Source organism: Myxocyprinus asiaticus, chromosome 18, assembly GCF_019703515.2.
Source record: "Myxocyprinus asiaticus isolate MX2 ecotype Aquarium Trade chromosome 18, UBuf_Myxa_2, whole genome shotgun sequence".
Lineage (NCBI taxonomy): Eukaryota > Metazoa > Chordata > Actinopteri > Cypriniformes > Catostomidae > Myxocyprinus > Myxocyprinus asiaticus.
Genome location: NC_059361.1, coordinates 35,433,381 through 35,450,555, shown reverse-complemented (window position 1 = coordinate 35,450,555; position 17,175 = coordinate 35,433,381). Strand labels below are relative to the sequence as shown.

At 39.5% G+C, this 17,175-nt stretch overlaps 1 protein-coding gene across 1 annotated transcript; it reads left to right on the top strand.

Moving 5' to 3' along the window:
• Nucleotides 1-621: 621 nt before the first annotated feature.
• glb1l2 (galactosidase beta 1 like 2) lies at nt 622-16,694 on the top strand. The gene is made up of 20 exons (XM_051724289.1): nt 622-712; nt 991-1,054; nt 1,184-1,374; nt 1,468-1,536; nt 2,572-2,667; nt 2,836-2,944; nt 3,026-3,118; nt 3,218-3,299; nt 3,616-3,680; nt 4,096-4,180; nt 9,180-9,317; nt 9,426-9,506; nt 9,747-9,853; nt 12,009-12,155; nt 12,371-12,442; nt 12,572-12,650; nt 12,869-12,956; nt 13,729-13,837; nt 14,690-14,806; nt 14,988-16,694. Exons 3-20 carry the CDS (start codon nt 1,211-1,213, stop codon nt 15,096-15,098), a joined length of 1,812 nt encoding a protein of 603 aa, XP_051580249.1. The 5' UTR covers nt 622-712; nt 991-1,054; nt 1,184-1,210; the 3' UTR covers nt 15,099-16,694.
• Nucleotides 16,695-17,175: the final 481 nt, after the last annotated feature.

Here is a 17,175-nt window from a genome sequence, read left to right as displayed (position 1 = left end):
TTAATTTTATTTTTTTAAGCAAAGTCTTTTTGGTAACACTTTACAATAAGGTTCCATTTGTTAACATTAGTTAACAACATTAGTTAACATTAAACAATGAACAATACTTTTACAGCATTTATTAATCTTGGTTAATGTTAATTTCAACATATAGTAATGCATTTTTAAAATCAAAAGTTATATATGTTAACATTAGTTAATGCACTGTGAACTATCATGAACTAAAAATGAACAATTGTGTTTTAATTAACTAAAATGAACTAAGAATAATGAATGATGTAAAAATACATTGTTCATTATTTGTTCATGATACTTAATGCATTAACTATTGTTAACAAATGGAACCTTATTGTAAAGTGCTCCCATCTTTTTTGACTAAAGGGATGGATAAAAAATGATTAAATAAGCTGAAAAATAAATAAATAAACCTTAAAGCTGCATGTCATGTATAATACTTATATTTTCACATGCTCATAGTTTGTCCTGTTGAAATGTCCTCCACCCTCAGGCCAACACAACAGTAGGCTACATGTTTGTTTGTTCCTCATAACAAAGCCTGTCTTGTTCTCTTTGTATCAGTACATTCTGGACATTGCTTCATTGATTTATCCTTTGGTTCAGCTGGTACAGTGGCCACAACTTCCCTGCTTCGATTAGTGCTCATTTCTTTACCGCTGCCAGCATAATTGCTTTGTATGCTTTTGTATGTAAGGTAAGATTTATAGTTTGGCTAATATTAATAATTTGTACATCTTTGTTGTTATATTAAATGCATGCTATGCTTAATTACAGTAGTACCATTTGATACATTTGATGAAGTGTCCAGTGTTCTATTAATAATATTACTACTAACAATAATTGTGGTGACCAAGGGGTGCTTGGTTAAACTGGATTTGGTGGTTTGTGAAGTGTGCCAAAATACTATGACACAACTGTTTAGTGAATTCACCTCATAATATTTCAGTTTATATGTTTTTTTAAATGTAATAGGTATACTGTCCTTAAAAGACAAAACACAGCAACTACGGCAACACTTCAAAGTTACTTTGTTTTAGTAAGTATTTTCTAATTACTGCATTTTCTCTGAATCAGTCAAATTCAATTTTGATAAAAAAGTTTAGTGACAGTGCTTTGCACAGCAGAATCAATATAAATTATTCTGACTTTGCTTTTAATTTTGTAGCTCCTTTAGCCACTAGAGAGACAGAGAATGACAGAAAGAGAGGGACTGAGGGCAGACTCGCCTCACTTCACCTTGGGGGGAGCACCATTTCGGATCCTAGGGGGCTCCATCCACTACTTCCGGGTCCCCCGGGCGTACTGGAGAGACCGACTACTGAAACTGAAGGCCTGTGGTCTCAACACTCTTACTACGTAAGATGATGACGTTTTCAAGGACAGTTGTGGGAAAAACTGCCTTCTCTCTCAAAACCTTCTTGAAGAATTCTGTCAGTTCTCTCTTTTTAGGTATGTGCCGTGGAATCTGCATGAACCAGAACGAGGGGTTTATCTGTTTCACGAGCAGCTGGATCTGGAGTAAGAGCTTTCTCTGAACTATCAATCAGAAACAATAAGATCAATCTAGATGTTTATTTGCTGAAGAAAAGGCAAGTGGTCTTATTATGCAGTTGCCAAGTTTTTCTGATTGGTTGCCAACTGGCCCCAGTCAAAATAGCACAACCTCAAGTGTCTATGATATTCTGGTCTCTTGATACGGATTTAACTCAGATTCAATGATGGCTCAAATGATGCAGAATGGAACTGAATGAGATCTCATTACTGATGCCTGCATGCTTTGGAAAGAGAGCATATCTTTAGTCATTGTAGTATTTGCATGTGTAATTTGTTCGTATGTACAATTATTATGTTTTATTTGTTTGGAGAGACTTTTGGATGCTTGGAGATGCTTTTGAACACTAGGATAAATAATTTTTTGTAATGCTATAACTTTTGATTTCTTTGTCATATCAACACAACTCAGTTGTGTCCTCGGTTACAGGTGATATGATTGGGAACAAAACAAAAGCAGTTTTTCAGAGTTACATTTTTTTACACCATATATGTCAAATCAGAAAAATAACAAAAAAGTTCATTTTTTAAGTTTTTTTATTTTTTTATTTTTCAGCAGTTTCTTATGCTTAGAGTCTCATGATTTATCATAATCTATTTTTGAAAAGTTTTCTTTAAAATGATACCAAACAATTGACCCGCTTTGTTTTTTATGTAGAGTTACAAGCCTTTAATTTTGGGCATGCCACTGAAAAAGGACAGCTTTAAAAACACCTCCAGAGCTTAAAGGGTTCAATTCAAAATGTTTGAAAAATGTTAAATGGACTTATCACTGCAGGTTTTAACTTTGCCAGCACTTTGATTTTACTTAAAAATTTAAGGCAGTAATAAAGCTTTAGTTTTCAGTTCAATTTTAGTTATAATCCTTCTCTTTTCGAAGCCTTCACATTAATCAATAGTCATTTACACCCAACCCAAAGTAAATATACATTAATATCATGTTCCATGTTCACTAGTATGCCTATACATTTTATTTCAATGAACTCTTTTGCTTGTATGCAGGGCATACATTCGTCTTGCAGAGGAATTAGGCCTCTGGGTGATTCTGCGTCCAGGGCCGTACATATGTGCTGAGTGGGATTTGGGTGGGTTACCAAGGTTAGAACCTCCCCTGTTATATGTAAATGTGTGTACATCCTTTTTTTTTTTTTTTCTTGGTTTAGTTTTGTAAAACATTCCTGCTTTATTATTAATTTCTTTAAGTTGTATTGCCTTGTTTTACCTGTTTTTTGTTTTGTTTTTTTGTTGTTGTTGTTTTTTAATCAGCTGGTTGCTTCAAGATAAGAATATGAAATTAAGAACCACCTACTCTGGCTTCACAACCGCTGTGAACTCATACTTTGATAAACTCATTCCAAGAATCATACCTCTCCAGGTAACATACCTGATTTTTGGTTGGCATGTTTTTATTTGTTTGATTTTTGTCATAATATTGTCTTCCCTCCTCTCCCTGCAGTTTAATGGAGGGGGTCCTATTATTGCTGTTCAAGTAGAGAATGAATATGGTTCATATGCAAAGGATGAGCAGTACCTGTCATTCATCAGAGAGGTATGAAATGTAATTACATACAGCACACAACAACTAAATAATCATTGCCTTACTCATAATCTGTAAAAAAGTCAGAAATTTTGTTTTCAAAATCAACAGGCGTTACTGTCTCGAGGAATCTCAGAGCTTCTCCTGACATCAGACAACCGGGAAGGGTTAAAATGTGGAGGGGTAGATGGAGGTACTGTAGCTAATGGACACTCATATCCATCCATTATCTAGTGTCCCCACACCACTCATTAGCAATGCGGTAATGAGCACATATAAAGATACTTTCTGGATGTTGATTTGTTTAGATATTGTTAGAGGTGCAGTAAGGCACTATCTGTGTACCATTCCATAGGGGGAAAAAATGCTTATAGGCTAGAGCAATATTTAGCACATGTGGAATCATTTCAATACATTTACCTGTATGCTTTCAGTTGTTTAAAATGAGAGTGAGTTAAGGTGTTCTGCCACAAAATATATGTAAATTGCTTTGTCATCTCTCCAAAAAGTCTTGCAGACAGTTAACCTGCAGAAACTGTCTTATGGTGATGTACATAATCTAGCAGAACTGCAGGTCAGTAAGATTTTCCCTTTTTTTTTTTTATTGTATATTGTTGATTAATGAAATCATTGCAAATTGACAGGATCTGTATTTTATAGCCCGTATACAGCATGCATGCAAACTGCAATGAATTAAATGTGAGAGTCACTCAACACCAATGTAAAAAGTAAATACACATAGTTGTTGCCTAAAGGACCAATTTCTTACTAAATTAATGTTGTCCGGTTGATTCAGTCATATTAAATTATATGTTTGCTTTGAATAAAATGAATTTAAATTAATTTATATTTTACCACTACATTTGTTTTATTTATTTTTTGTTATTTGACAAAACACATTTTTTTTTAGAGTATATATGCTGTTTTTTTTAATAAATTAACATGTATGAGAGCGTTTTAGTGTAAAGTGCAGTGCTTTTGTGTTGCAGCCACAGAAGCCGCTTTTGGTAATGGAATACTGGTCTGGTTGGTTTGACGTCTGGGGAGAACCTCATCATGTTTTCGATGCAGAAGGTAAAGAAACTGTTCCAGCTTTTGTGTTGTGTAACAGAGTATGTGAGCGGAATGGAGCAAAACTAATTTCCCCTCCTCACACAAAGCATTTTGTAATAACTCCGGGTTTTCCATTCCACTCTCTGCTCACTGGTGAGAGAATTTCCAGGTTTGCTCCATAAATCTGCTCTATATCATTATCATTAATATCAATAAGGACTACAACTTCCACAAGCATGTGAGTATACGTGTCTGATAAAAAAAAGACAACTTTTGTTCCATATCTGTCACTCACTCGACGTTGTGTTCACGTAGTGACACAAGGTGTCACTCTTGGGAGTCCCAAACACCTCTGATTTTTGAGAAAAGGCCAATGAAAATTGGCTAGTGGAATTTGTATGCCACTCCCCCGGACATACGTGTATAAAAGGAGCTGGTGTGCAACCACTCATTCAGATTTTTTCTTCGGAGCCAAGCGGTGTTGATGTAGATCACCTGTGATCTCTGCGGCTGTTGGATTTCATGGCGCATCACAGCGATTTCTCCCCCTCTCGCACAGATAAATGCGGAGAACGCCCCTGGGTGCTTCAACAGCGCACCTTGAGCGCTAAAAGAGTATATTTCTCCCTAAAAGAGTATATATTCCCTAAAAGAGTTGGCACTGACGGAAAACGTATTTTTAAAGATGCCTTTAAGGTTATGTGCAATTCCTGGTTGCGGTCGTTATCTCTCCGCTTCTGACGGTCACAATCGCTGCCTTACGATACTGGGCTCCAGACACGCTGAGACAGCATTCGTGGATGGTTCATGTCCGCACTGCGAGAGCATGACCATGGCCATGTTGCGATCGCGGCTTTCCTTCCTCAGAGGGAAAGCCACTCCAGCTGCTCCCCACCCCGGTTCTTCTGACCGCAGGCACATGACCGCGATGGTTAGCGCTGGGGGTCATTTGGGGACTTCAATGGGAGCAACTCCGCCGGGTGAATCCCCACGGACCTCCCATTCCCCAGCACGCTCATGCTCCCCGGTTGAGTTATGGAATGAGTCAGGTGGCCCACCCCAGAGCGGGTTCGACCTCTCATTCGGTGCTCAGGAGGAGGATGAGATCTCGATAGCAGCATCGGAGAGCAGGCTGCTTCAGTCCATTAGAGAGGACTTGGCTGGGCTTCCGCCTTCAGGTGTGGTCACCCAGTCTGAGTCTGACGCCCAGGCTGCCACGAGCGTCGGGCTATAGTGGAACCTTCCACCCTGCCCTGAACCCTCGCGGCTTGATGATTGGTTCCTGGGGTCTGAGCACCACTTACGGCCACACTCCGCCCCCGTGCCTTTCTTCCTGGAGGCGCATGAAGAACTCGAAGTCGTGGCTGGCACCTTTCACTGCCCGGACTGGGCTTTTGAGTTCTGCTGCTCTCACCACCCTCGACGGCAGGTCGGCCAGGGGCTACACGGACGTTCCCCAGGTAGAGCAGGTGATTGCGGTGCACTTGTGCCCACCTGGTGGAACCGTCCTAGGCTCCCATCCAAGGCCTGTAAGATTACATCGTCACTGATGGTGAAGGCTTACAGTGCTGCAGGGTGAGCCATCTCCGCTCTGCATGCCATGGCCCTCCTGTTATCATGCCGATCTGCCACCGCTTGTTCAGCCCTTGGACGGACCTGGCATTTCTTCGGGCAGGGGTTCCCCTAGAGCAGGTCTCCAGGCGAGTTGTCGTCATGACAGACGCCTCCAAGTCGGGCTGGGGCACTGTTTGCAATGGGCACGCAGCTGCAGGTTCCTGGACAGGCCCTTGTCTGCGCTGGCACATCAACTGCCTCGAGTTGCTCGAGGTATTGCTAGCCCTGTGGAGGCTTCAGCCGTTGATCCAGGGCAAGCATGTGTTGGTCCAGACAGACAACATGGCGACGGTAGAGTATATAAACCGCCAAGGCGGTTTGCGCTCGCCCCGCATGTCGCAACTCGCCCGCCATCTCCTCCTCTGGAGCCAGCAGGGGCTCAAGTCGCTGCGGGCCACCCACAACCCCGGAAAACTCAATCGCACAGCGGACACACTGTCAAGGCAGCTGATGCTCAGGGGAGAGTGGAGGCTCCACCCCCAGGTGGTCCGGCTGATTTGGAGTCGATTTGGCGAGGCACAGGTAGACCTGTTTGCCTCCCGGGAATCCTCCCATTGCCCGCTGTGGTATTCCCTGACTGAGACCCCCCTCGGCATGGACACACTGGCGCACAGCTGGCCCCGTGGTCTGCGCAAATATGCGTTTCCCCCAGTGAGCCTACTTGCATAGATGTTGTGCAAGGTCAGGGAGGACGAGGAACAGGTCCTGTTGGTAGCGCCCTACTGGCCCACCCAGACTTGGTTCTCAGAACTCATGCTCCTCATGACAGCCCCTCCCTGGTAAATTCCTGGAGGAAGGACCTCCTTTCACAGGGACGAGGCACGATCTGGCACCCGCGACCAGACCTCTGGAAATCCACGTCTGGCCCTTGGATGGGACGTGGAAGATCTGAGTGGTCTACCACCCGTGGTGGTAGACACTAGCACTCAGGCCAGGGCCCCCTCTACCAGGCAACTGTACGCCTTGAAGTGGCACCTGTTCGCGAATTGGTGTTCTTCCCGAGGCAAAGACCCACAGAGTTGTGCACTCGGGTCAGTGCTTTCCTTCCTGCAGGAGAGGTTGGAGGGGTGGCTGTCCCCCTACACCTTGAAGGTGTATGTAGCCACTATAGCGGCACACCACAATGCAGTGGACGGTAAGTATTTAGGGATGCACAACCTGATCATCAGGTTCCTTAGAGGTGCCAGGAGGTTGAATCCTCCTAGGCCGCACCTCGTTCCCTTGTGGGACCTCTCTGTGGTCCTGCTGGGCCTACAGAGAGCCCCTTTTGAGCCCTTAGAGTCAGTTGAGCTGAAAGCCCTCTCCTTGAATATGGCCCTCCTGACTGTGCTCACCTCCATCAAGAGGGTTGGGGACCTGCAAGCATTCTCTGTCAGTGATATGTGCCTAGAGTTTGGTCCGGCGTACTCTCACGTGATCCTGAGACCCCGGCCGGGCTATGTGCACAAGGTTCCCACTACCCCCTTTAAAGATCAGGTGGTGAACCTGCAAGCGCTGCCCTGGGAGGAGGCAGACCCAGCCTTGTCGTTGCTGTGTCCGGTACGCATTTTGCATATCTATTTGGACCGCATGGAGAGCTTTAGACGCTCCGAGCAGCTCTTTGTCTGTTTCGGGGGACAGCAGAAGGGGAATGCTGTATCCAAACAGAGGATTGCCCACCAGATTGTGAATGCCATTGCATTGGCATACCGTCCCCTTTGGGACTATGAGCACTCTCTACCAGGAGTGTAGCTTCCTCCTGGGCCTTCGCCAATGGCGCCTCTCTAACAGACATCTATAGAGCAGCGGGCTGGGCAACACACAATACCTTTGTGAGATTTTATAATCTCCGGGTTGAGCCAGTTTCGTCCCGTGTGTTGGTAGGTACAAACAGGTAAGGGTGCGGGCAGCTGGCCGGGTGTACCGGTGGCACACAAGTGCCTTTCTCCTTCCCCAGGGGAAGACATGCGCTCTTTCATCCACGTGAGTTCCCGGGATCGGTGAACCCTGGATTCCTCCCTCAGCACCTGCGGCATGCAAATTCGGTGGAGGAATTCGATGCCAGGCCCAGTACTTTTGTCAGTATGCCCTGTTCATGTCAGCCCCTGTACTGGGATAGGTGCTCCATATGCATTGGTTCCCTGTCGGTAACCCCATATGATGTAATCTTCCATGGTACGGTCTCCCTGACAGTAGACCCATGTCTCCCCTTGGGCAGAGTCCCCTCTGCCACCAGTCGCCGTGTTTGTAGAGCTCCGTCCCCTCTGGGTAGGACCTACCACGGGGACTTCCTCCACATGCGATACTGCCGATAAAGAATCGGTAAGCCCATGTGACGTATTTCCACACAATTACCTCCCCTTTGGCCAGGGTGTGGTCTCCGCGCCTGAGACCATCAATCCACACATCTTATCATGTGGCTTGTTGAGCATGTTACTGTGGAGACATAGTGCATGTGGAGGCTTCACGCTATTCTCTGCGGCATCCACGCACAACTCACCACGCGCCCCACCGAGAGTGAGAACCACATTATAGTGATCACGAGGAGGTTACCCCATGTGACTCTACCCTCCCTAGCAACCGGGCCAATTTGGTTGCTTAGGAGTCACTCAGCACTCCCTGGATTCGAACTCGCGACTCCAGGAGTGGTAGTCAGCGTCTTTACTTGCTGAGCTACCCAGGCCCCAACAACTATTGTTGTTGTTATTTAGTAACTTGTTAACAACATACTTAACACAACAGCAGCTTCAAATTGTTTTTTTAAAGCATTATCTGAGGTAAAGAAGCACAATTTATGATACCAGTCTTGTCAGATTTTACTGCTGATTTGAAATATGTTCTTTGATCGTAATCTTGACCAGTCATTTTGGAGGTTTTGGTCTTTCCCCATTCAAGTAGATAGGAGCTGCACTTTCATGACTGGAAATAGCTTCCCGGGAGTGTTCCAAAGATGGCCGCCAGTGGACTAACTAGCTAGAAAGACTTTGCTTTATGAAGTTTATTACAAAATATGAAAACATTTACAAATTTGTTGTTTGAGAATGTGAGGGGATTGACTCGATTATGTAATTCCCAATGCTTTGTAGAAGTGGGTGGTCACCGCTAAGTGCTTTTGCCGCAATTCTTGTTTGCATGATTAAAGTGGCTTCTCTGATTGGTAGAGATCTCTTCAGGATTATGGGTAGTGTAGTTCTTCACTAGTAATTTGGCAAAGAAACATTTTTTTTTTTTTAAATGAAGTTAAAATCACACTGACTACTGGCTTCTACAGAAGCATATACTATCACTTAAAGATCATTATAAGTCTGTCTTAAAAGGTTTATAATTCAGTGCTTAAAAAATAAATTTCTCTGTGGATAAAAATAAAGGAATGTTTTTTTTAATTGCATTTTTACACATTGTATCTGTGTCTCCCGTGTTGCAACAGAAATGATCACTATTGTGCGAGAGCTTCTGGATCGTGGTGTCTCCATCAATTTTTACATGTTTCATGGAGGAACCAGCTTTGGTTTCATGAGTGGAGCAATTGACTTTGGCACCTACAAACCACAGACGAGCAGCTACGGTTAAGTATTTTTAACAGTCATGACCACTGGGATCATACTGTTTGTATTCTTCAGAATGGTCTCAGAATTTGTTAGTTAATCAGAGTCCCCTCTTTTGTCTCTCATAGATTATGATGCTCCATTAACTGAGAGTGGAGATTATACAACCAAGTATCATCTTTTGAGGAAACTGCTGAGCACCTACAACAGTATGCTTCTGCACTATAGAGCTCAATTAGATTCACAAGATCTCTTATTGTTTAAATACATTGAAATGCAGTGTTTTGGAACCTACTGTAGCTTGTCAAGGCAAAGGCTACTGATAATTTAAGTTAGTAGCATCACTAATTTTTATTAGTTGCACTCCAATACTGTTTAAATGAGATTCATGGAACTGGACCTTTCTTCCTGCCTCTGTTCGTGTCTTTATATGTCTGTCTCAATGACAGGGGAGCCGTTACTAGAGCCACCAGTTGCGCAGAGCAGGAGAGCATATGAGCCAGTGATGGTTACACATTACATTTCATTATGGGAGAGTCTTCGGTGTGCAGAAACAGTAAGGCTCTGTTTCACACTATTATGCTCTTTCTTTTCCCCATTCTTTTTTGCTTTCCCTTTACAGGCAAAAGGAAATTCAAATTTACCTTTTTACTCAATACATGTTCCTGGTCTTATTGTGAATGGATTCATTGATGCACATTATTCTAAATAATAATAATGAAAAAATGTTTGTCCTCTTAATCTTTCATGAAAAAGTAATAATTTGCTCTGCCTCTGAAACATCTTTCCTTTTCAGCTGATGTCACTAATCCCTCTTATTTTTTTTTTCTCAAATTCAATCAATTACCAATGGATTAAGTCGAATCTCGCTTAGCCAGACTTTTGACTTGCACAAAAAAATAGCTCATTGGCTGAACTTGATTCAATCATGGACAGTAGTTTCACATGTTTGAAATTAGTTTTCTCAATTTAAAATTACTATGTCATCTCAACATAAACACTTTGTGTAGAATGAACCTTGTTGAATTGAGTAAACCCAACAAAATTAGACATGTCAATGTAACTCAAATAAATCTCTATTAATTTTTTTATGTACTAACTAGTGAAAGTGAATGTTATAATGCTAAATACATGCTAGTTGGAAGCACTACAGAATGTAGTTTAATAACTATGCTATGGTTAGTACAGCATTTGCTCAATGAAGCAATCAAACTTAATCTACCTGTCCTTATTGTTAGCTCAAACTCCACACTTCACCATAATGGTAACACCTAAAACTCCAACATAACAGAAACTCTGATAAATCTCAACATAACAAAACATTAAACACTAACAAGTATCCCCTTTTTTAATTATCTTGCACAAAAACACGTAAAATAACACTTATTTTTTAACATTTACTCTCCCTATCAAGTCTCATGCAAACATGCTGGAAATGGAAATCCCCTGCCCAGTTTCATCAATGCTACATTAAACTTTTAAGCTCAGATGGGCTGATGGGCCCGCAGAGAAAAAAATTATTATCAAAATATTATTAACTACAGTCTTGACCAACACAAAATAGGTATTGTTTTAAAGCTTAGAAGCTGTACTTTACAATGCTTGCAGGCATTATGACCAAAAGTGCTTTGAAATTTTCAGACAAATCAGATGTGTTCCATTTTGATAATTTATTAATAATTTTGCACTGTACATTTTATTGTAATCAGTAAAAACATCAAACTAATCAAATAGCCATGTGTCATATGTCATTGGAAAGCTCTCAAAGAGTAGAAAATAAACACAAAAAATAAACAGAACATTCACTATGACATATCATTACTTAGAGGAGGTGATTATCTTTTAAATGAGCCCGCACACAACATAATAGGATGCATAGATCATTAGATAATCCAAACAAAGCACAATGTGTATGCAGCACATAATGTAAATTAATGTCTGGCTAAAAACATCTGTGGAATGCTAAACCAATTGCATTAGGATTCAGATCGCTGCAACCAGAGGTGAGAGTCATCCAAATATGGGTAGAGAGGATCGTTCACTCTGATTATATATGGCCATCAGGAGATGGCACCAAGTACATGACACAAAATCAATGATGGCTCAAATGACACAGAATGGAACTGAATAAGATCTCGTTACTGATGCCTGCATGCTTTTGAGATAGGGCATACCTTTAGTCATAGCTGTGTAATTAGTTCTTTTGTACACTTATTTTGTTTTATTTGGCAAAATCATACTTTTTACATCAAAAAAGGTAATTTACCTTATTGTATTGTCTTTTTAAATATGTTATAATTTTTTACCATATATTTTAAGGTAACTACCATTAACCAATTAACGTTTTTTACTGTAGCATTTTTACAGTCTTTTACCGTTAAAATTATGGACATTTTTTACTGCGTATGAATGGTTATACAAAAACACTGAAAAAATAGCGAAAGTGTATGAAACTTTTGATCACAATTTCTGTTCATCAAAACGTAGCTTGCAATTTCAGCTAGTGTTCCAATATTCAGTGAATGGACTGTGGGCAGTTTTTGGGCCATCAGAGGCTGAGATGTCCCGCCCTACATTTTTTCCCATTTCATATTGACTTTATAGGCAGTTTGTGAGCTAGACATAGGAAAACCCATTTGTGTTGTCTTTTTTATCAAGATAACAATTCGTCTTCAAGTTCCCAAAATGACTAAGCACATTTTGTCCAATAGCATTTCACAGCTGATGATCCCCTCAGCATGGAGAACCTTCCAGCAAATCACAACAATGGTCAGTCCTATGGCTACACCCTTTATGAGACTGATATATATTCAGGAGGAGAACTCAACTCCAGGAACCATGTTCGTGACAGAGCTCTAGTAAGATCATTTCCTGTCTATTTTGGCTCCCATTTTATAACAGTTATTATGGATAACAATAACAATAGTGACACTGTAGTACAAATAAAATCCAGGAGGAAATTTTAAGGTTGAGCCATGAAGAATGTTCTTACTGAATCAGAGCAATTGCTGACATTCAGTACAACAGTACACTTGCTCGTGTGATATTGCTTACTTGAATGTCTCTTTTGAAGGTATTTATTGACAGAGAACTCATTGGTGTTTTGGACTATAGGAATCAGAAAATTAGAATATCTCATTGTAAGGTAAATATGACTTGTGTGACTTTATTGACTAACATATTTAGCTCATTGCAGCCTATTAGGTATGTTGGAATTCCACAAATGTTTCACTATCAGACTATTGATGTTCTTTCTCCCGATTTCTGTGCACAGAGTGAGAGGACCTTGTGTTTGCTTGTTGAGAACTGTGGGAGAGTAAACTATGGTCCAGCACTGGACAACCAACAAAAGGGTGTGGTTAAATTAATTTAACCAATTTAAACACAATTTACTTTGGGATTTTGTTGTAAAATTAATTTACAAAAAAATCCCAAAGTAAATAGTGTTTTGGTTGGAGTGAGATTATGCATGTACTGTATGTTTTTCATATATGGCCATCATTAGTTTTTACAACATCTTCTTCCTACTACTACTATTATTATTTTTGATTATCTATTATTATCCATGCAGGGCTCAATGGGGATATAACTCTGGAAGATGTACCTTTAAAAAAATTCACCATGCACTGTTTGGATATGAAGCCCAGTTTCATAAACAGGTTATTTGTCTCTGTATTTTGTGTGTATAGTGCTATACTGTATTGGGTAACTTCATCTGCAGGAGATACTGACAAAACTGGTTCTTTACACTTGGTGTCATGTCTCACTTTAGGCTGTTTCTGAGGATATGATTGCTAAATCATCCTATAGTGCTAGGATAGATCCCACTTTATTTTGATAGTCCTCTATCTACAACCTACAGTTATAATTAGTCTCAAACTACATGGCCAACAGTATTAGATACCCAAACACCAAAATGAAAAATGTTTGCCTATAAGATTGCATGTCTGTATGCATGATTTTATACACCTTCTAGAAAGAGTGTAGTAGCTGAAATAACTAAACCCATTCAATACAAGGGGATGTTCACATATTTTGGCCAGATAGTGTATGTTCTGGGGAGATGGCCTCTTTCCAAAACTACTTGCAGTTACACATAATGTGTTGTGTCAGTTACTTCAAAAAGCAGAAGAAACCAAAAATGAACAACATAGAAAACAAAGCAAAACCATAAATGTGGAGATAAACTTACAGATGATTATTTTGGTTGCAAAATATATTCTGAGACAGGGGCAGGGTCTGGGTTAGGTTTACGGTTCAATCAAGGTAATGGTTGGGTGAGCCTTAGCTAAACCGAAAGTAAACCGAAGGAAATCATCAGTAAGCAATGCTCATATGAACAAAACATGTTGTAGTTTCACAAAAATTGCCATGTTTTTATGACATCCTACACTTTTCCACCCAACAAGCACATATTTTCCCCTTTTTTAGACTGCAGTCACTGAAGTGGAAGTCTGTTGGTAACAAGCCCTCCTACCCTGCGTTTTTTAGAGGAAGTCTGGTAGTGGATGAACCCACAGATACTTTTGTGAAGCTGCCAGTGAGTGATGTCTTCAGTGAATTTCTGCACAATTCTGCTGGTGTTTCTTGTCTTGAAACACTAAAACATGAACAATAGCCTTGACTTAACCCTTCTGCAGTCTTCATTACAGGCCGACACTCTTAATATTCCCAGTCAAATTTGAGCAGATACAGTAATCATGGATTTTATTTGATTTTTTTAAAGAAATGTAATAAAACGAACTTCACTAAAGTAATAACACTAAACTTAAGAATTTATTTTGGAATTTTATGGTATTTATACTTAATTGACCTCTAAATGACTAAATTACACAATTCATTTTCATATAAAATAAACACATTTTTAAAAAACATACTTAATACAAAACATACACTTCAATAAACTGAAAAGTAAAATTGGTCAAAAATGACCAAACAGTAATGTAAGAAACAATATTTCATCACTGTGTGCCACATGTACTGGATAACTTTACATTACATTTTGTTTTTCATAATATAGTTGATGTAGTGTTTTGTCTGGATGGTGTGGCTCCCACACCTAAGTTCTGCATATGTGTGTGTGTGTGTTTGTGTGTGTGTTTTTTCTTATGCTCTGTCAAATTTGACCGGGAACATGAAAGGTGTAACACTGTTTGATAAAACCACTTAGATTCATAAAATCAATTCAGATTTATTTTTTAAAGTTCAGATAACAAATGGTTTAAAAGTCAACAAGCCTTGTACAGCTCTGATAAAGGAAACCATCTTTATTAAAAAAATAAAAATCAAATCGGTCAAAAATGACTGAAGACAATGGAAGGGTTAATGGCTTGCTTAAGGCCTTAGAACATAGAGGACACAAAGAATGATGTTACTCTTTATTACATGGCAGAATTGGAGCAAAGGAGTGGTTTTTGTTAACGGACAAAATCTCGGACGCCACTGGTCCATTGGTCCTCAGAAAGCCCTCTTTCTCCCCGGACCCTGGCTCAGGATTGGAGACAATCAGGTGACTAACTGCATTTAAATAAATAGGCAAATAAACATTTGTCTTCCTAATACACAAAGTGTCATCGTTCATGTCTAAGACGGTCAGACGATTATTTCTATCATTAGTTAATGGAAATTTAGTGTTTTTCTTTGAATATATGAACTATAAAATATTTTTTTTCCCTTTTTTAATCATTTAGATTATTGTTTTTGAGGAGCTCAAAGCTGTGGAATCAATCTATTTTGCTGAAAATCCAGAATATAGCAAGATAATCGACGTATCTGGACAACTGTTCTGCACCCTCGTTTAGAGAAACCTTGGAGTCTTTATACTCTACAACCTCATCTTATTCTCATCCATCAACACATATCAGAACATGAATCATTTCATTAATCAAGATAATAATCTAAGATATTAAGATCTAAGATACTTATAAAGATATTTGCACAATTACACAATCTGGTGTATGCAGGCACACATTCAGTTTAGACTATATACTGAGTTGCAACAGGATTGCTTAAGAAAAAAGAGATTACTTTCTAGACGTAATGTATGTTTAACCTCAGTGCTTAGCCACCTTATTTCAGACTACCTATAGTATCAGTAGTATGTTGTTCAGAAAGGGCTTTCAAATATCTCTATCAGTTTTATTGGCGAGGTAAAACTACTCTTAAGTGGAATTTGACTTGGTATTTGCTGATATTTCGCAAGTTTGCAGGCCACACACCTTGGGGGATGGAACTATTCCGGTGTTATGATGATTATTTTATAACCCCTAACTCTTCTGTTCTTTGATGAAAATAAAAATAATAAAAATCTTGGTAAGGTCTTGGTAACCACAATGTGTTTTATATTTTAAAAATGGGGTTGAATATTGTAATTGATTGTGCTTGGCACTGCATGGGTAACCTGGAGAAAGGTGATAAACCTGTCATAGTGAGAGATAGGCAGGTGTCAAAGTTTGTAAGTTCTTTTGTCCAAATACTATTAGAGCAAAAGGACTGTAGTGTTGAAGCTTGTCACTGAAAAAAAGAGAAAATGCAGGTTGTCCGGTTTACTTAATTATATTATTTGTGATCTACACAGCAAAACTGTGTTTCTCTTCAAAACTTGTTTTCTTTGCTCTCGATTAATGTAATTCTCTAAAATGTGCACTGTTCTATATTACATTATGCAGGGTAAATGTGAACCAATGGAGTATGTTCAACAACATGGGCAAGGGAATTAGGGCATGGGATTTGTAGTTCCCAGCATGCTTTGCATGGGACTTGATGCAGAGAGTAATTTTTATTAAGTGTTATTTTATGCATTTTATAGCAATATGAGAAAAGGGGGAGACAATGTTTAATGTTGTTATTTTGGGATTTAGAACAGATTTTGTTATGCTGGGTTACCATTGTTGTGAAGAGTGAAGTTTTTGCTTAGGTTGAGGATGGGTACACAAACAACATACTGTGCGTTTCTTTACTTAAAGAGCAATTACTACATAGCACACTAATGTATGCTATTGTTAGCTTAAAGTCAGTTAGCTAGCTAATTTACAAAATCTTACAACATAATACAGTTATGTGACACAAAAATATTATGTAAATCTGAGGAAATTATTCAAGTTAGGGACACATATAAAATCACTTCGAGTCTACTTAATTGGGTCATTTCAAAATAACTTAATTCCACTATGTTGAGATTACATGAACAAATGATGTTTTCTGACAAAGTAAAATGAGCTAACCCAAGAGGAAAAAATTTGTTGATGTAACTTATTTGATTCATGTGAACCGATGTACACGATTAAATCATGTAAATTCAAAGTTTTTTTTCAGTGTATTGTGTCACCTGCATTAATTGTGGAATATTCTTATTCAAAAATACATTTTATGACTGAATAAATAATAATAAAAAGTAAACCAAGCAACATTTTTATGTTTTTTTGTATTGCAAAACATTAATCAGAAAATACAAACTTAGAATAAAAAAAATTATATATACACTGGTGGCCAAAAGTTTGGAATGTTCAGATTTTGCTCTTATTGCAAGACATTGGTACTTTTATTCACCAAAGTGGCATTCAACTGATCACAATGTGTAGTCAGGACATTAATAACGTGAAAAATGACTGTTACAATTTGACATTTTTTTTTCAGAACTTCTTAAACTACTTCAGAGTTCTCATCAAAAAATCCTCGATGTGCGGAAATGACAGCTTTGCAGATTCTTTGCATTCTAGCTGTCAGTTTCTCCAGATACTCAGGTGACATTTCACCCCACACTTGGGTGTGGCTGTCTTATCGGGCACTTCTCACACACCTTACAGTCTTGCTGATCCCACAAAAGCTCAATGGGGTTAAGATCCATAACACTCTTTTCCAATTATCTGTTGTCCAATG